Here is a 20,208-nt window from a genome sequence, read left to right on the forward strand (position 1 = left end):
CAGTCTGATCTAGAAATAGGGATGCCAGTAAGAATTGATCAGAGGGCCTGAAAATCACCTAGAACGAGCTATTTTGTACACAAAAAAGCCTAAACTATGGTCTGAAAATAACTTGCCAGGGCCTGAATTCAGGCTATTGCCTGAAAACTGGCATCCCTGTAGAGATTTAGTTTCACTTCACGAGCAGGTTTCACATCCTTTTATAGAAACTGAAATCTTATCATTTGTATCTGTATTGCAATCTGTTTCCTCTGAATATAGGCATTAATATTTGCCAAGTGAGCCTTGTATGGCTGGAAATATAGACTATTGGCTGTATGACTTGCATGTAGCTAAAGCCCCAGTCCCATATAAAGCCGGACCAGCACGGACGAGCACGGACCACTCCGGACCATCCCGGACCATGGTCTGGGGTGATCCGGGATGGTCCGGGATGTTTTGTTCAAAAAAGTGTGATGCTTTAAAAGCTACAGTCCCATATACGTCCCGGACCGTCCCGGACCATCCCGGACCCCATCCGGGGTGATCCGGGATTCGGTCCGTGTTGACACCGTGTTGGCACCGGGGTGGTCCTGGATGGTCCTGGATGGTCCTGGATGGTCCTGGGCGGTCAATAACTCACTCCCGGACTGCCACGGCGCCACTACGGATGACCCCGGACCCAGCACGGTGGCTACACGGATCACCCCGGATCAAACTATTGTCCCGGACCGTCCCGGACCACCCCGGCAGTTTTTGACCGTCAAAAACATCCGGGGTCGACTCCCGGACCGCCCAGGACCATCCAGGACCATCCAGGACCATCCAGGACCATCCAGGACCACCCCGGTGCCAACACGGTGTCAACACGGACCGAATCCCGGATCACCCCGGATGGGGTCCGGGATGGTCCGGGACGGTCCGGGACGTATATGGGACTGTAGCTTAAGGCAAGTTTAGCTGGATATGCAAATGAATTTAAAAAACAGCCAGAATGGGGTTGTCTTGTATATCCATCATGTTAATACACAGTTATCTGCTGTATGTGCTTGCACTGTCCTAAATTTTGTGTACGCATTGTAATTTCAGTAAACTTAACAGTTTAAACAAAAAGTATATTTCAATAGATAATTTCAAGTACATGATTTTTTTTTATAGAAAGGCAACGTGTACCTATGTAAATTGGTAACTGTTCATGTTTGAATCTTCCTCTGTGGAAACTTTAACAGCTGGCAAGTGTATACAAATTTAGGCAAAATAAAGTCATTTCCAATTTATATCCTGTTCTTTCAAATTTCAGAATTCCTTGAACTGTCAACCAACATGAACTCCAACACGATGGCTGCCAACCTGACCGGTCATCCCTCACTGACCATCAATGCAGGATACCTGGACACCCAACCTGTGGGTCTTCTCTTGACTGGACGTGTCTTTGAAGAGGTCTTGCTCCTGCAGGTAGCCAGTACCTTTGAGAAGGTCAGAGACGAAGCGTAAGGCAGTGCCATGCTATTCACAAAAGTTTCATTCCAGAAGGGTTGATTCTGTGCCTGTATGGGATAGTTTGGGAGGAGTCATGGGGGGCGTTTCACAAAACTTGTCATCAGTGACAAATGACAGTTTGTGTTATAAGCTACTGAAATCCTTGCTTCTGATTGGTTATCGACAGATTTGTCACTGATTTTTGTCATTTGTCATTGAAAAAAGGCTTTGTGAAACGGGTCCCTGGGATATTGACACGCCATGGGGCAATGTGAAATTATGAATCAACAAATTCATGAAATTTTTATTCCACAGTAGGGTTTGTTTCTGTGCCTGTTAGGACATTGTGTAATGAGCTCTAGGGCCTTGGCATGCCGTTTGGGCAACGCAAAAGGATGAATTGACACTTCGTAGTTAACTTGAGATGCACCGCGAAGGTAATGATTAATGTGTATTCACTTTGAGCATCTTTGCGAATTGTAATAAACACACTTCAGTGGATTTAAAGTATGCAACATTAGATGTGATGGCTGTTTAATATAATCACAAGTTTAGTGACAAGATGCACATGTGATGGGATAACAATAGGAGATTGGTATGAAATTATTAAAAGATGTAAATAAACTAATGCATTCCACAACTATCTTGCCAGTATGTGCAGCCTGATAGTTCTTTATGTTTAGTCGTTTGTTTTGTAGCATACAGACATATAGTGTTCAATTGATAGACAACTCAATCTGTTGATTTTATTTGTTGAGAGGATAAGTTTCATTTGAAGAAGGATAATTGCAAGAAAAAAAAAACTCGCTTTAGGGGAGTTCAAAATGCTTTTGTGAATTGATTGCCTTTACAAATAAACTTCAGTTGTTGAAATAAAAAGGGAAATACAATTAATTTGTGAAATAGGGATTGCTGAAACTCAGCAATGCTGAACCTCAAGTTGATATCAGTAATCGATTTCTAAAGACGTTAAAGTTAAATGTTTGCCCAACAAATCAAGAAAGTGCCAATTTTGAAACTGCTTTTGTGCAAGGACTGTAGATTTGTGTGGATGTTGAAAACGATTGTTGTTTATCTCATGAATTATCTGTAGAAAGCTGCACTGCACAATTGATCTATCACCTTGTGGATGGCTATTGTATAAGTGATATTGTAAACGGTGTGTGTAGAATTGTGAACTCAACTACTTGTAGGTATTAAAAGTGGAGTGAATGTAGATATAATGGTTGAAAATGTTTTGTTATTGAAGGGAGGATGCTAAACTGAATCAAGCACAGTGTTTTGCACATTGTTATGTTGTTAATATGTGGTTTAATGCAATTTTCTGTAAACAAAGTAGCTTTTTGACTGCACTAAATATCTTTCAGTTTCATTTACCAAAATGGCTGTTTTACTATAATTTTCTATTGAAGTTGGGTATTATTTTTTGGGCCAATCTGTTAATAGAATACCTCTCCTAGCAGATCAAGATCTCATGAGGAACAATGTTGGATATACATAATTTAATTTTCTGAACTTGTTGATATTTTCAAAATTTGGTAAACGTGAAAGCGTATTAATTGCAAGGCAGCTATTTTGGGGTTTCCTCATAAAAAAATCCGGAGAAAAACAAACAATCAAGAAATAGCACATTTTTTCCCGCAATGGTCGAGGACAATCACAATTTGAATTTTTGATTTGTAGCCATGTTCTTAGTCATGCTATAGAAAGTCAAAATCCATTCAAATGGGAATTATTAGAAGAGCATATAATTAATAGCCTTTGTACTGACTTTATTACACCTCTTTTGCGTTTAAAAAAAATTGCCAAAATATGCACATGCTTGAAGTATTATGTAGCCACAATATTACAACTGTGTTATGTCAATTTTGTGAAGCAGAAGGTCCAATACTGAAAGTGTGTGGATAGAAACAGGGATGTCAACCTGTGCACATTGTACCATTTTATATTCAGCTTGATAGTTTTCTTTAATTTTGGATTTGAATTTGAATGTCTGTATCAAATTTAACTTGCAACAGTTGAAATAAAAAATATAAATTGCAAGAGATAAAGTAAATAGCTTTGCTGTTCACCCGTATTCAACATTAATTGCACCTTTGTGGATTCTGAATTATGCATTTTACATTGTTATTATAGATTTTCAACATCTACAGCATTGAAACCTGGCCAAAAATGTTTTGGTTCTATTCTTGCCACCTGTAAATGAATTACCGGTATTCTTATTAATACAGCTAACTTTTATTATAAAAAGGTGCTTTTTACCCTCAAGACACCTACCTTTATACAAATGCTAAATTTACAATTATTTAATAACAGAATCTACAATATTGCATTTTTTAAACCTGGATTCTTAGAAGAAAATGTCTAATTCTACCAATCTATGAATTTTCCAACATTGTGTATTGCATTTTGAAATGATATATTTTGAGATTTCTGTTTCAGAGCCAGAAGTGCGTATGTACTATAAAGTATATCCGATATACTAAATGTGTAAAATTAAGTTGGCAGCTAAAATATTTTGCTTTTGTTTAATACTTATTAAACAATCTTGCCTCATGTGGTTGCATCTTAAAGTAATGAATATGATTCTCTTTTCAACAAGTGTGATATTTTGATATCAGAGATACTAATCGGGATGGAAAGGGAAAAGTAAAGATTATTTACCCTTTTTGAAAAGCACGTCATGACATAAATGCATTTTTACTAAATGGTGATGTACATGTAGCACTGGACAAGAACAGATATAAATAAAGCTCAATTTCACTCAGAATTTTCTAACAAAAATCAAACATGATTTCTATTTATTCATTAATGCACATCATGTGACATCTACCAAGAAGAGAGGAAATGTTCATGGATACAAGTATGAAACAAACATGCTCACAAAGCACAAATATGATTTAAGAATAAAGAGTTCTACATTCAATTTTTAAAATTGTACCTTCAAAAATATTTTATATACCGGTATTGATAAATTTGATAGAATATAGTAATTTTCTAAAGCATTGTAATGAAGTGACGTCATGCTTCATCAAGTAATGACGTAAATAATCATTCTTCAACTGGAACACATGTTGTATAAGCAATGAAGAGTGAAATAGTTCTCTTAAGACATGGTGCTCCTGGTTCGTTTATACATGTATTGGAATGAGAAGGCACTTTAAGACATTTCAAATCTACAATTCTTAAAATTTTAATCCCCCCCCAAAAAAAATTATACGTTTTTTTAGACAAAGAAATACTTTCTGAGGAACAAATAAATTCAGCATAAAAGCCATGGACGTTGATCTCTGATCACTATATCTGTAAAGACTTTAATGAGAGACATATTAAGACATGTTAAGCATTACATAATCTAGATCAATATAATTATCATTATCACCTGGGCCAGACCAAGAGCCATCACAAAATAACGGTTCTTCCCAATTTATTCAATACATCAGTACGTTCAATTTTATGGGATGTTATCTTGAAAGAGAGGGATTGGAAAATGTAGCACTGCACATATCAGTCTGTGTTTCGATATTGATCAATGTTTCTTAGTGGTAGACAAAGTGACTGTGTTTATGTAATGCTGAATTCATTATGGGTTGCAAACTACCAAGTGATAAATCTACTGCTTTTTCCTGGCAAGAAATGCGAGGAAGCCAGGAAGGTCACAATAATCCAATTAATTTGTTTGTTCAAACTTATCACACAAGGTACTGTTATAGTCGTGGTATGAACAAAATTTCTTTTCACTTGTTTGGCATCAACTCATAGTACATACATACAACTTTATAAACAGAAATCTTAGCAAAAGGAAACTTTTGTGTATTGCAAAATTTGGTGGTGTGTCAACCGTGATTCAATTATTTCAAAGCATGAAACTTTTCACAAATCTGAGCCACTTGCAAAATTTTATAACATGTCAGGCACACAAAAGTTTGTACATATATTTGTTAATATTTTGCCTCTAATTTTCTATATTTATAAACTTTATATTCAAAGTTTCACATCATATACTATCTAACACCATACTTGGTTTAGATGTGGTATGTATGCCAGACATCAAAGTTACAATGTAAGTATATCATCTTGATGAGATAAAGGGTACTAAGCATGTAGAAAGAAAGGTGGATCCTGAATAGGTAATGCATAGGTTGCATTCAATGTATAAGCTGTGCCTAACCTTGTGGTAGGATCATGATAATCTTTTCCAGGGAAATATTGTAGAAATGCTGTTGATTTGTGGTTACAGGTATCTTTCTTCCGTTCCTCGAACAAGTAGGGTTTCTCCTCCAATCTTTGGTCCTTTCCTCTCCTACAGTAATAGAAAAGAAAAAGAGAAATGATGAATTTGAAGTTCATTACATTTCTTTGATAAAATATCTGAAATTGTAACTGAAATCATTATAAAATCGGCTCTGAGCAAACTTTTTATTTCTTGGCAAAATGCAATATGTACATTTTCTTTGTGATGTAACTTACCTTGCCAAAGTTTAAGTTTATTATACTAATTATTACAACTATGTATTGTGTTATGTTTTGTGTGAGCTTCTACCTTGCATTTTTACAAGGTAAATAACATGTTGAGCTTATTGTTTGGGGATATCTTGGTACAAATGATTGTATATAATTGCAAGTAGCATCCAAGTTTATGTGTGCCAAAAATTGTTTACATGTAATTCACAGCTTTCCATCGGGTCGCTTGTAGATATAACGCTGGATATATTTTGACGAATTTGTATAAATCAGCACATCGATATGTAATTGTGAAATGATATTAGACATTCAGTGCAAGAGCTAGAGAGAATCTTGAAAAAAACATATTCTTTGTTTGTGAGGCAGATGCGAACTTTGATGTACCAGTAATACTGTTTTAAAGGAAACAAGACGAACATCAAAAGGTTGACAAGCATTAATCTTTTAAATATCTTGAGAGTGTGAACTGTTCACTTCTCTACATGTTGGGGGGGGGGGGGGGGGAAATGACATCAATTTGTGATATAATTTTGACACGATGTCATGATTGTTAACATTTTGTTAAAACGGTTTTATCATGACAAACATGGTTAATACAAAGGAATATTCACATGTTGTTGAATGTGAGTTTAATATATTTTTCTTGCAAGCTTTGTTGATATGAAGGGTAGTGTTCTTTACATGTTTTGTGAAAATTTGTTATTTTCTGTGTTTTCAAATTATTCTTGCACACTGTATGTCATTTGTTGCCACAGTGGTATTTGTTTAGTCATTAAATGTTTTTATGTGCAAAGAAACAACTTTCCTTTCTTGACTCATTCAACTCGTACTGTGTCACTATTATAAAATGGTTTGATTTCAGGTGCTTTACAAATGGATACACACAGACCCCTCTCCTTCCATCAACATTTCTTTTGATATCAATCACTTAATGTCCAGATACAATCTTAACTGGCTGTTATATGGAGATGAAAAACAAATCATACCAGTACGTATTTTCTCATCTGTGTTTAGTTCATTTTTGTCAACCCTTAGAGGATTTTCAGAAATTTACATTCTGGAGAAGAAAATAATGCAAACAAAATCTTTTTCAAAAGATGAACTGCATCAGTGTGTTTCCTCTTCATCCCGACAATTTGCATTCCTGTAAATGGTCACCCAAACGATAACAGACTCATTTCTAGTTGTACTATAAGCCCATCCTCCTCTTACAGTCAAAAAGGATTGTAGCCAATAAGAAAATGAAAGCCTTGAAAATCAGACTTACCTTGAGCATGCTAGTCCTCTCATAGCTTGTACTGCCACAAGATCTGAAATTGAAGAGACGGGTGAGAGAAGAGTTCATTTTGGTTGCAGGCAAACATATAAAAAAGTCATATGCTCATTGCCAGAAGAGTGTTGGCTCACATCATGTAGCAGAAAAGTTAACACCCTTTCTGACTCTATATGAAGTATTTTGAGAGTTGGGTGGTATGGACTGATTGTAAGCTCCCTGTACAAGGTGTTCCAAAAAGTTGAGAAAGCACCACCAACATAAATCGTGAACAGACAAAATACAGGGAAAAAATGAAAGAAATCACATTGTAACTTTCATGCATTTCGAAATATGCTACCTTCTTTACTATTAATAAAAGGTAAGCCCTGTCAGCCAAGAGTCACACAGTTTGCTAATGCTATATCTCTTGGACAAAAATGGTGCTAAAAATGGAATGGGTGCCTCTAAGAACCGTAGTGTTCTATGTAAAACATGCGACAATGAAGAGAGGTCGAACACTTCCTAAATTCCTTTATCAAAGGTTTCATTCCATCCATAACAACTGACTTCATTTAGATTGCATTTTGCAATAATCTTACACAATGACAAGACAGCTGGGGTAAAACCAATGTACCGTACCCACATTTCTGGCTATAAATGCTTTTACTTTTAGTTTATACATGATGTCATATCTCTACCTGCAAGCTCTAGTCGGTAGCCTGTCAAAGGCGATGGTCCTAGAATTGCAATCCTTGCAATTGAAGAACCTCTGCTTGGCCTCGTGCCAGTGAAGTGAGTGGCCTTCTTTCTTGCACAGATCAGATGGGAAGAACCATGTGAAAGAGCACTGCAGAAATGGGGAAAAAGAAATGTTACAAATTCAGTCGGATCAAAGCAAAAGCCTCTTGAAACGATTTGGTGTTGTGGTGGTGGTTATTTTACCTGACTGCTAAGAAAGCATAAATGCTTGTTGTTAAACAACCGGAGGACCGGCGGCTTTAGGTCCTCTCTGAGAGACCTGTTAATGAGGATTAATGACTTACCAAAGGGCACTAGTGCATCGACCACTGCTCTACCGACTGAGCTATGCACCTCCTCATTGTTAAGAGGATGTATTACAATTTCAACCACTTTAATACAATACAAATAGTGTGAGAATGGTAATTCAAGCTTGAAACTGTTTAAAGTCAATTTAAGATTTGCATATCTATGCATGTTAATATGAAATTTTACTAAAACAAATTGATTACATCAATAACATCACATTGATTAGCTTTTGAAATCATTCTGCACTATATGCACAATAAACTATCTAACCTCTTTGCAGGAGACCACTTTGCGTTTCAACTCTCTGACAGAATCCAGCTTGTTCTCAATACCCTCCTTCTTCTCCATCTCCTTGAAGTATCGCTCCATCAGCTCCGCTTCATACTAAAATATAAAGACAAAACGGCAACAGATGTTAGCTTCATTGAATCCACAGAGTGAGAGAGAGAGAGAGAGAGAGAGAGAGAGAGAGAGCAAGAGTATCTTATCAATCTTGCATATGTCAAATACTGGAATACTGAAGAATTAAAGCAAATCAAAAATATCCGAAGGACAGAACCAGAGAATTATGTGGCAGGAGCTTATTTAATTTGTCCTGAAACATGTCCTGAAATTTGGCTGAAGAACATCGGTGAAGGCTGAATTCTCTCAATATGTTTCTTTAGCAATATGAATCTACAATCGTTGATCTAAAAAAAACCTAGTAGCAATCAGATTGATACAGAACTATTAAAACTATCCAATTTTATTAAAATAGCAAGACAAATTTTAGTCAAGCTACAATGAGTCCCCGCTGCTTCTGCAAATGAGCTAGAATGCTAAATCCTGAGCATATCAACATAATGAGAAAGAGAGATAAATATCAAACAGTTCATTCCTCACCCTCAATGAAACCACTAGGTTTATAAATATCTCAAATATTCCTCTTTTAAACCAATAAGATATGTTTACAACAGAATTAAAAACATGTTTATTTTTTTCTTTGAGCAGTGTGGACCTTCTTTCTCACCTCAGCAAGTAGTCCAGCATGGCTGGACTTTGCATTCAATATCTTATCCATCTCATCTTTGCTCATCTTTACATCTTGACCCAAGAAGGTCTTCCTCTTCTTGGCAGCTCTAGAACCAGTGGAGCTGTCCGCCTCTGCGGAAAACGGGATAAAACAATAAATATTTAGTCCATACCATTAATCATACAAATTCTCCAAAATGTTAACTTCTTTGGGCTATATCAAGGAAGGAGAAGAGGATGAGACTAGTGAGAGAGACAGAGAGAGAAAAATAGAAAGGAAGAGAGAGAGAGAAAGAGAAAGAAAAAGAGAGAGATAAAAGAAGAAAGAGAGAAAGAGAGAGAGAGAGAGAGAGAGAAAGAGAGAACAAAGTAATACAAATGCCTTTCCTACTAAAAACTTTTATAAAAAGAAGGGAAGAAAATTCAAGCAATTAGTAGTAAATCTTAAGGCATACATGTTGATATATCTCAAGTTCTCAGCAAATGACAAAGTATGCTCTTTAATAGATAGATTTAAGAAGTTCATATAGTCTGAATCATGCATTTCAAGTGATTCTTTCCTCAAGGACGAGAACAACAAACAGTTTATAAGGAGACATGCACATATAATGTGGCCATTCCAAGCTTACTACAGATGCACATGCGATACATGCAGTACAAACAAATACTAATAACATTTACCAGCAGCATCATGCTCATCTTTCCTCCAATTTTCCTCCACTCTCCTTTTCACCGCTTCCTTCTTCCGTTGATCCATCCTCTTTCTGATCCCCACCGCGTTGGGATCCTCTTTCGCAATCCCTCCCTTCTTGTGGATCACTTCTAGCGCCCTCTGCTTAGCGATCAAGGTAGATGCACCCGACCTTTTATTGCCGCGGGGTGGGGTAGCCCTGACCGGACTTGCTCCGAGGTCAATATCCCCTTCCTCACTCCAACCACGCCCTAACATGGGTGCGGCATTGATGGGTGGAGTGGCAGCGTTGAATCTGGTACTCTCGGTCAGTGTTGAGGATGATGAAGAAGGCTTGCCAAGAGTGTGGGCCCTGGCAGCCTTCTTGGAAGCCATTTCCTGCTTGTGTTGCTTCAGGAGGTTGTCAGCAGAGATGGTGGAAACATTTTTCTTTGCTGAAAACAGAATAATAAGAATTTATGACTTCTCCAATAGTAACAACTGATTAAATCAAAATGAAAGGTGATAATGTCATTATGTATATGTATTCAAAATTACATGAACTCTGCTTAATCTGATCAATTTTAAGATCAGTCAATCAGCAGCCTGTTTGAGACATCCCCAGCTAGAAATTAAGAAAGATGATACAGAATTAAAAGAAACAGTAACATATGCCTGAAATCTAAAGGCAATTGCAAACATCTTTAGAATAATACTTCCAATCTTAACATGTTGGATATATGTTGGATAGATGTTATTCTGGGCTTAGTACTCAACTAGTTAATTAAAGATACCAAGATTATAGGAATCACTTACTTTTCTCTACTTTCACCATGTGTCTCACGAGATTCTGGGCTCCTGGAGAGGGTGCTTTCAGCAAGTTTGTACTGAATGAACAAAACAATGATGTAATCATAGTCAACGAAATTAGGACTAAATATATGAAACAAATTTGTGTGAGAATATAGCCTCCAGAAGAAAAAATAAATAAAAATGAATACATAATTCTGATAGATATTTAGGTGTTTATATGCATTTTATAAAGATAATATGTGAATTACTTGTAATGTGAAATTAAAATATAAATCAACATTGCGACAAATGAGTCCGAGTGTACATGAGTCCTTAACATGTGACACTTTTGTGACAATCTTCACATGACTTCTTTCACTTTTTTGTAACTTACTTCTCCTTTCAGACGAGAAGGAGAGGGGGGGGGGGGGTAGTTTATGTATAATAATGATAATAATAATGAACGTTACTTGTATAGCGCATATCACCAACACAAAGGAAGTCCCTATGGGCTTAGGAAAGAAGGAAATAGAGATAGGGCAGAATAGAAATGAAAATGATATAAATAGAAATTTATGCCTGATACATGAAAATGATTAATTACAAATAACAATAATGATAAGCAAATATTTTCAGCTTGAAGTTTGAATGTCACTCACAATTCTTTGGTAGCTCCCGACACCTTGACCAGCATGTCTTCCTCCTTCTGACCCTTGGCCAGTAGGGTCAGGACACTTGTCTTGGCCTCCTCCATGACGCTGTCTGCACCCTTTACTCCAAGGCTCTTCAGGTCCAGCTTGCTAGACTTGAAACTAGAAATCTTAGACTGAGACTTCACCCCTCCACCAACGACACACATGCTACAGGGTGTCACATAAAAAAAAACATAAGGGAGATAGACAGACAGGTGAATAGAAAGGAGGAAGAAAATTGAACAAGAGATAAGGTGTTTAAATTTGTACAGTAATATATATGACAAATCAGAATATGTTCCTACTTTATCTCGATGATACCTACGGGGACATCAGTTGCATGAAAAGTTTGCTCAGGTTTGGAATTGACTTGTAATTTGAATTCAAAGTGAATATATCAAAGAGGTTTTTACATAAAAACAATATTTTAATATTGAGGTTGATTCTTGCACTCATCGAGTGGTCAGCATGAAGGGCAAAATGATCCTTTTCTGTCGTGATGGATATATATATATATGCTGGATTCTTGCAAGTTTTCAAACATGATCAGAAGGGTGTTGCTCCTTAGGTCAGAGATTCTTTGAATAATTGGCAACATATCAGTTTTTTGTTTTTGTTTTTTGTTTGTTGTAATGGTAATCAGTCAAGAACTGACTATAATCAACAATGCCCTTTTTTAAAATATTAATTTCCTACTTTCGCTTTTTTCTCTTTCTCTTTCTTTTTCAATTTTGGGTCGTATTCATTAGACTTTATAGTCTTTACTGACAGGACATTTATAAGGGACCAGACAATTTGAAGGTAAAAAAAAATCACATGAATTCAATCATCTGTTTACAAGAGACACATTCTTGGGCAAAAACAGAATGGATATAAATCTTACCTCGGCATGCTCATGCTCTGTCCTCCATAAAACACATTATCTTTTTTTATTTTCTTCATGAAAGACTTTGGAGTTATACCAGAGTACCTGGAACAAAAAAAAAATTACATACTCCGTTACGGTAGCTGTAACTTTAATTGTGCAAACGATTGTTATATAAAATGAATAAATAAAATCAATCAATCAATCAATCAATCAAAGAAAGATTTGTATCTATAAACATACACTGTAATATATGCTATTCAGCGACAGGTCTATGCTAATGTAGGATATGTCCAAGATATCCAAGTCAAGGTTAAATGTTTTACAAAGATTAAAGGAGATGATAACAATTAAAAAAAAATAATAATGACAAATAATTACTTACGATGAGCTGAGGTCTGTTCTTTTAGAACCTGCTTTCTTGTACTCCGCCTGGACATGATATGCACAGTATTGGCAGTCACTCCTGTGGGCATAAAACATGAACAGAAATGATGAAGTAAGACATTTTCTTTCAGTGTAATCTAGAACGGAAGGGGCTTTGTTACTAACTAAATTCCCATTTACTGTTTATTATAAAGTTATGATTTTTGCCTTGACCCTTGCTTCTAGAGGCAAGAAGAACCCACCAGCAAAAGAAAAACAAAACAAATATCACTCAACAGCCATTTTAAAGAATGTTTAAAACAAACTAAAAGATGAGCATACAGAATGTTTTCATTTACTATTTCAGCCTAGAAATCACACCATTTCTATTGTTTGCTGACTTGGAAGAGTAAATATTCTCAAATTTTTATAATAATCAGTCTTGAAAGATATCACATCTTATGAGGGATATTATCAACCTTATTTCCATGCACATACTATGCTCTTCAGTGTCATAAAGCCAGATCATAGAGTCGGATAATTTACAGTACCTGAAACCAAAAATTGTGTACACTTATTTTTCATGAAGATCTTTATACAAAACATCAACTGGAGTAGAATTTCAATTCATAGGATTACTATTAGGAATTTAGTTAAAATGCTAGTATTAACACATCTGTTTCATGAAAATTTGTGATTGCTGCAATAGGAAAATGACTCGTTAGAATAACTTCTTACGTGTTGATAATTTGGGAGCACGGCTGACCATCATTCTTCATTGATTTGCATCTCCCAAAGTCCTTAGACTTGCCCATGAGGAGAATCTTCTGAGGGTTGTCCACACGGAGCTGCACATTGTCAGAATCCTAGGACAGTTGAAATATATAGGAATGTTCTCATTTTTATATAGAAAATTTCATTAAATTCATTACTGACGTTTTCCTTTTTTATCCTTTTATTCAAATTCACTCCTCATTTTGCCCCTCAACATTTTAAAAAGGCTGGATGCCCACAGGAAAAAGTTCAGAGATGGGATTTTGATGGAAATTATGTCTACCACGAAGGTGCCTGCTACATGACATTGTGCATTACGATAATTTTCACATCATGAACTCGCATGATGATGTAGTATCTTCATGTAATTCATCTATTCAACATATACAATGAAAGCCGTATACATGGACCACTCGGGGGAAAGAAGAAATGCAGTCTCTCAGTCAACGAAATCACTATCCAATACTAGGAGGTGTTGAAGTCGAGTGATTTAAGCACTTGACTTGACATTCAAAAGTCTTGGGATTGATCCCCGAATCGGCACTAATGTCCTTTGGCAAGGCATCAATCTACATTTGCCACTCCATACCCAGGAGAGAAACGTGGGCCGGGTAAGATGACACGAAACTTTGCTTAAGTAATTTTCATATGCCCTCACAGTGACCATATGGTAGAAATACTCCCCAGGGAGTGGAGATGGTGCACATTGTATGTGAATGAATCCGATGACTGGGGTTATGATATCGGTAAAGCACTTAGAGACGGTATTTTGTATTAAGCCCTATAATATTATTACATTTATTATTTATTTATTATTATTATTATTTATATACTGCGCTTTTCCCAGAGCGGCCTAAAGTGCTTACAACAAGAAGAATCCTACAAAAAAAATATTCAAGGGAAACAAGCAAAACATCTTTTTTATTGACATGTGGTCTTGCTATTCAGATGGTCACCTATTGGTGTCACTATGCAAAGACCTACCTTGTAGTTTGAATTTTCTCTTTTCTCCATGGTGCAGGCATTGAGAAGTCCAATCACCGAGCCCTCAACGGTCTTCCAATGCTCCTCGTGGATCTTACCAAACAGGAAGAGGGTCACATTCTCGTCCATGCTAGAGAGGTCATTTAAGGTCCAGATGCTGAACGCCTTACCCTAGGGGAACCAACAGTTGAAGAATTGACTTTTAACAAACAAAATGGATACCTAAATACCTAAATGCCACTCGAACCAATGAAAATGTGTACATCAAAATTCCAAATATAAAAAGGACAATTAAAATATTGATATCCAATAATGTTGTGGCTAAATTTGTCATAAAACAACATCTATTGTGTTTTTGAGTAGCATAGATATTGTCAAACTTATTGTACTATCCTTTGAAGCCAAAGTAAAGGTCCTCCTTATAACGCATTACATTTCCCTTCAAAAAAAAATGTGTTCATGAATGAAAAGCAAAGGATTATGTGAAGATGCTTTTAATATATGAATAGGATCAAAACATTTCTTTGTCATTATGATTCTTGCCATTAGTATGCATGGGATAAACATCAGGGACCCCATTTAACAAAGCCTTTTCTCAATGACAAATGACAAAAATCAGTGACAAATCTGCTGATAACCAATTAGAAGCAGGGATTTCACTAGCTTATAACAAAGACTGTCATGTGTTGTTGATGACAAGTTTTGTGAAATGGGGCCCAGTAATTCTGAATCACCAAAGAACTTATAACCGAATCCGGGCTAACTCGACTCAAAGACAACTCGGCACAGCTGCGAAAATGGTCAGTTTTTATCATTTTATCCTAACCCTAACTCTAACCCTAACCCTGATGCTGATCCTCAACCTAAACCTAACCCTAACCCTAATCCTAACCCTAAACCTGCAAAAAATTAACTGTTTTTGCAGCTGGGCCGAGTTGTCTTTGAGCCGAGTAAGCCCAACTCCCTTATAAACATCATGCTATACCTTTGCATCTGTTCTCATAATCTTGCGTATCAGGACACCCATCGTCACCCAGTCTCCTTCCAATGCTCCCGTCTTGGAGTAGTGATTTAAGATGCTCATCCGAATCATCTTACGTTCCTTCATCCTCTCCTTCATGGTAGCTGAAGATACCAGGGGATTTCTGGACATCAAACCACATAAAACAGGAAAACTTGAACATCAAAGAAATTGATATTAACTATACAGGGGTGATAGTGAGCACTAACAAAAACAAAAAAAGGATTCAGGGGGAAAAAAATGGCATCTAACAACATCCCCCCCCCCCTTTTGAGTAAGAAAATTGGGGAAAAAAATCTTTAAAAAAATTTGGGGGGGGGGGGGGGAATTAATAAATCTGGAAACCGATTTGAATCAGGTAATTACCAGGCCTGATTATAACAACCATTATTTTCCCTTCTATATTCCAAATGGAGATTGTATACTTTTCTTCAGTTTCTTTTTGTAACTAACAAAAACGTTATCAGGAATGAAATTTCTTTTGCTTTCATACTTGATGGGCTTCAAATGTTCATAATGGTATTAATATCATATCTTGTATATATCTAGCAATTCCATTGGGCTCAGCTTTTCTTCATTCACATTGAGGACAAGATAATGATATGTGAGTAATTTGAGCGATTACATTTTTCATCCCATGATAACTTTCAATTTCATGTAAGCATTCCTGAATGAAATAGAACTTTACTTCATATTCTTCACAAAAGTCTTGAATCATGGAGCAAGTTTACCAATATGTTTTAAAGGTGACCATATAATTTTAACAGGTAAATAGGTTGAGAAAATCACATGAATGAAAAAAATCCCCTTAAACAAATTATATTGGGAGTTTGCTCACAGAGACAACTTACATGATTCTAATCCTTGAGAAGTATTCTGTCTCGCACGCTTCTTCCTCTTTCATCGGTTTCCGCTTTGACCCTGACCCAAGATGTGGCATGCTCTTCTGTGATCCTCTATCGCCAACACTACCTCTGCTCATGGCACCACCAGAGTTTCTCACAGTCTCACTAGTCCCAACACTACTCCTCCCTGCCTGACTATTGGGCTCAGGGGGACTGCTGGACTTGGGTTGGATACCCGAGGGTTTGTGTGTCCTGAGATGGGTTTCTAGTTGGAGTTTGCTGGTAAAGCTTTTCGCACAAACTTCACAGCTATATCGGGATACTTTGTGCTTGAATTCATGCACAGTCATAGCTTGCTTGTTGTTGAATGTTTGGTCACATAAATTGCACTTGTAGGGAGACACTGTATATAGAGTAGGAGAGAAAGAGAGGGAGAGAGAGAGAGAGAGAAAGAGAGGGGAGAGAGAGAGAGAAAGAGAGGGGGAGAGAGAGAGAGAGGGGGAGGGAGAGAGAGAGAGAGAGATGGGGGGGGGGGAGAGAGAGAGAGAGAGGGGGGGGGGGGGGGAGAGAGAGAGAGAGAGAGAGAGAAAAAGAGAGGGAGAGAGAGGGAGAGCAAATTGAACATCTTTCTTGGCAGTGATCATCAATTGTATCCGAGTCATTACTAGAGGCACCCATTTCTAGGAATACTATTAATAACAGTTTCTGATATAGAGCTTTACCATTGACTGACCAAAGTGATTAAAGTATTATTATTACCCCGGTCACTGGATTCAATTACTCGTCTGCATTATTATAGTGCACATTCTCCACTCCCTGGGGAGCATTCCAGCTAGTCGCTTTTACAGGCGTGCACATGCTAATTCAACGACAACAGTTAAACTCATTTACTAATTTATCAATTGTATTTAGGTGAGACATATATTCTTTTTAATCAAAGATATTGTCTAGATGTACAAGAATTTGGGAGGATAATAGACTAAAACATGCAGAGATGCGCTGTGGTTTGGTGAGGTATCGCACTGAAGACACTAACCTTTCTTGGGAGGAGCTGTTGTAATCTGAGGGGTGTGGGCATGACGCACGTTGCTCTTCTTGAAGAGTGACTCCGCCTTATGTGGTGTCGCTTTAGGGTCATCTTTCTTCTCTTGAACTTCATCCTCAAACTCATCATCAAATAGGCCTGTCAGTTCATCATCATCAATTATGTCATCACCATCTAAAACAGCACATGAAGCACATTTGAAGATCAAAAGAACAACATAAAACCATCAATTTCACAACAAAGAAGAGCATTCTGATTAAAATTATCTAAGACAAACTAAATCACAAAATCAAGCTTATGACTCTTTAAAATCATAGCTCTAAGACTGTTCTGGTATTGGAGAATATGATTGTTGAGTTTGAAAATCCATCTTTTAAGAACTTAACTATAACATAATCTATGATTCACATATAGGCCCAGGTAATTTTTAATAAAGCAATGTCTGACTTACAGATATCAATTCAATGGGTATAATGCAAACAAGATGAGTATGGTATATACTCTGCTGGCTAAAAAAAATGGATAATGGATATGAATGCTGATTGGACATTGCTTGCTTGAGATGAAAATGTGTAAATATTTAAAGAGACTTACTTGTACTATGAGCATCCTTCTTGGCATGAGCTGATGAACCTTTCTTCTGCTTTTGCTTTGGTGTTTGGTCTGCAAACAGTGAATCTGAAAAATTCTCCTTTGGACGGCTGCTCTGTGGGGTAGGGGGCGTACCTCCCTGCATCTGACCCATTTGCTCTCGCAACTTTTGCAGTTCATCTGTAGAAAAAATATATACACATGCACAAATAATTCTATCACTTTACCCCTTGTACTAAAAGGAAGATATGCAAAATGAGAAATAAACAGGCAAGAAAGGGAGAGAGAGAGAGAGAGAGAGAGAGAGAATTGGAAAGCAAATGAAAGAACAGATAAGAAGGGGAGAGAGAAAGAGACATAAAAGAAAAAAATAGTGGGAGATGAAGATTCAGCAACATATGCACAGATATTTAAGTATATATGTACAGAATTATTTGGATTTAGATTTATATCAAGATTTTTTTTTTTTTAGATAAAGTCTTTTACCATGGCATAATTTTGCCCTTTTTAACACTCAAACTAAATTCCCAACTGCAAAAAGATACAGATGACTTACCTATCAGCTCTTGTTTTGACTTTTCTTCATCACTGCTCTGACTGGATCCAACAGATCTCTTTTTCTTGTCTTGACTGGTGACATGTTTCTTGACTGCTTGCGACACTTTTTGTGAGTGTTGACTCCTCACTGAGAAAGGTTCACCACTATCATATGGATTCTTATCATCTTCATCATCAAGGAGTGAAGTGAGCGCATCAAGATCATCTGCATAATCATCATCTGCCATTTTCTACCAATACCTGTGAGTAAAAATAATAATAATAATAATAACATTGATAATGAGAAGTACAGGAAGAGGAAATGAAAGATGAGAATGAAAGAGGAGCAGAAGGAGAAGATCTAGTTGAAACGTCACAATTTATGGAACGAATTTTTATTTATTGTATAAAAATATTAATACGAATCTGAAAAATGAAGAAGAAAACTCAAAATCTTCAGGGATACAAACGACTAAAATCGCTGATCCCTTCAGTTACGTTAGCCAATTAAAAGCAACTGTATTATGGTATTGCAGAGAGACTAACATAGGAATGACATACATGTAGACCATTAGATTCTTGTAGAGCCTTTTTACTTGCACTGTACACTCGGCACTTGACAAACACAAGGTACGATAATACGCCAATGGCGGACTGTACTATACTGGAAGAAGAAGAAGATCCGGGTGCTTCAGGGCAGCAATGCCAATGGCTGGCTGCTTATGCAACTTTTATTATAATATATTTCTGTTCTGTTCTATTGTCAGTAGGGGCGCTGGTCCAATAATTTTGATCATCCGCACAAATGAGGATCGTCTTTGTAAACGCAGAAAGACGCGTCTGCAAAAACAAGGATTGTCCACATTTTCGTTGACGATTCTGATTTCCGATCCGCACGTTGGTGATGTGAAAAACGGGTTCTGCAATGATTTTCTTGATGCATTTTACATTGACTAGTCTATGTACAGAGACTTTCGTTAAATGCGATAAATCCTTGGGAAGACGGCAACCCATGAAAGTAGGTGAACAGGGGGTATTTTAGTATGCAGAATCCTTTTTTTCGCATCGCCATCACGCGGATGAGAAACCCAAAACCTGCAGAAGAATTGAAAAAAGGATGATCCGTAATATTTTGTGGGACGCATTTTATGCGGACGATACCCATTCTCAGACCAGCCTCCACTGGCTCCAGCTCTAACGAGATCTAGCTAGAATCTGCCATTTCAGTCTTCATAAATTTTGCACCATTTGCGTTTCAAATAGTCTATTTTGAGTTTTTTTATTCATTTTTTAGGTCGTTACCGGTTAAGAAATAGTTTTTTGTACAATAAATAGAAATCTATAGAAATTTATAACATCCCTCTATGACTATGAGTATGAACTTACTATCAATCACTGACAGTCACACTCGGACAAAAACTGCACTGCACTCTGACTCTCAGTGTCAGTATCACTCAATTCAGCTCAGCTTAGTAGATCGACGGCGGTGCAGTAGTGACTAGTGCAGTGGCTACGCTACGTCGATCTACTAGATTTGGCATCAATGTTGCAACACAACATGGTGTGCAGTGCTCAGTCTCGGCTCAGCTCAGTCTAAAAGTAAAACACATCCCACAGGGTATAGGCCTACTAGCCTCTTCAACTAAATCAGACACAGAACGCATGCAGTAGCCTAGGCTATACTACTTTTTACTAGTAATATCCCACGGCGCGACTCGTACTCGTAGTCTAGTCGTACCGTATTGCTGGTAGGCTCCTACTGTTGTTTGCTAAATTTTGTTTTGCGCGCGC

The 20,208-nt window shown here is 37.0% G+C and overlaps 2 protein-coding genes across 4 annotated transcripts in view; one reads left to right on the plus strand and one right to left on the minus strand.

Annotated features, from left to right (window-relative positions):
* Positions 1-6,719, plus strand: part of LOC577145 (amidase) — a 20,847-nt gene extending 14,128 nt beyond the window's left edge. For both annotated transcript variants that reach the window (XM_030972113.1, XM_777394.4), the window contains one exon: positions 1,280-6,719. In XM_030972113.1, coding sequence (XP_030827973.1) covers positions 1,280-1,473 — 194 coding nt within the window. In that variant the 3' untranslated portion in view covers positions 1,474-6,719. The remainder of the gene's footprint in view (positions 1-1,279) is intronic.
* On the minus strand, positions 5,647-20,108 carry LOC577033 (protein MCM10 homolog). 2 transcript variants are annotated; one of them, XM_030972112.1, is made up of 18 exons: positions 19,804-20,108; positions 18,437-18,678; positions 17,884-18,060; positions 17,281-17,463; positions 16,251-16,647; positions 15,364-15,523; positions 14,379-14,549; positions 13,359-13,486; positions 12,640-12,720; positions 12,273-12,359; positions 11,357-11,557; positions 10,722-10,792; positions 9,917-10,360; positions 9,234-9,367; positions 8,495-8,608; positions 7,876-8,024; positions 7,190-7,232; positions 5,647-5,761 (listed from the first exon to the last, which is right to left on the minus strand). In XM_030972112.1, exons 2-18 carry the CDS (start codon positions 18,663-18,665, stop codon positions 5,693-5,695), a joined length of 2,838 nt encoding a protein of 945 aa, XP_030827972.1. In that variant the 5' UTR covers positions 18,666-18,678; positions 19,804-20,108; the 3' UTR covers positions 5,647-5,692. The 2 variants fall into 2 exon arrangements, with proteins under 2 accessions (XP_030827972.1, XP_030827971.1); XM_030972111.1 differs by having other exon boundaries at positions 9,234-9,370.
* Between the last annotated feature and the right edge of the window lie 100 nt (positions 20,109-20,208).

Source organism: Strongylocentrotus purpuratus, unplaced genomic scaffold (genome assembly GCF_000002235.5).
Source record: "Strongylocentrotus purpuratus isolate Spur 01 unplaced genomic scaffold, Spur_5.0 spur5_scaffold_6, whole genome shotgun sequence".
Lineage (NCBI taxonomy): Eukaryota > Metazoa > Echinodermata > Echinoidea > Camarodonta > Strongylocentrotidae > Strongylocentrotus > Strongylocentrotus purpuratus.

Excerpts from the sequence above, each read along its gene's own strand:
- LOC577033 (XM_030972111.1), bottom strand. The coding sequence starts at position 18,665 with ATGGCAGATGATGATTATGCAGATGATCTTGATGCGCTCACTTCACTC. Across the intron at positions 18,061-18,436 it reads GTCAAAACAAGAGCTGATAG|ATGAACTGCAAAAGTTGCGA; the intron begins GTAAGTCATCTG and ends TTTTTTCTACAG. Across the intron at positions 8,025-8,494 it reads AAGTGGTCTCCTGCAAAGAG|TGCTCTTTCACATGGTTCTT; the intron begins GTTAGATAGTTT and ends CCATTTCTGCAG.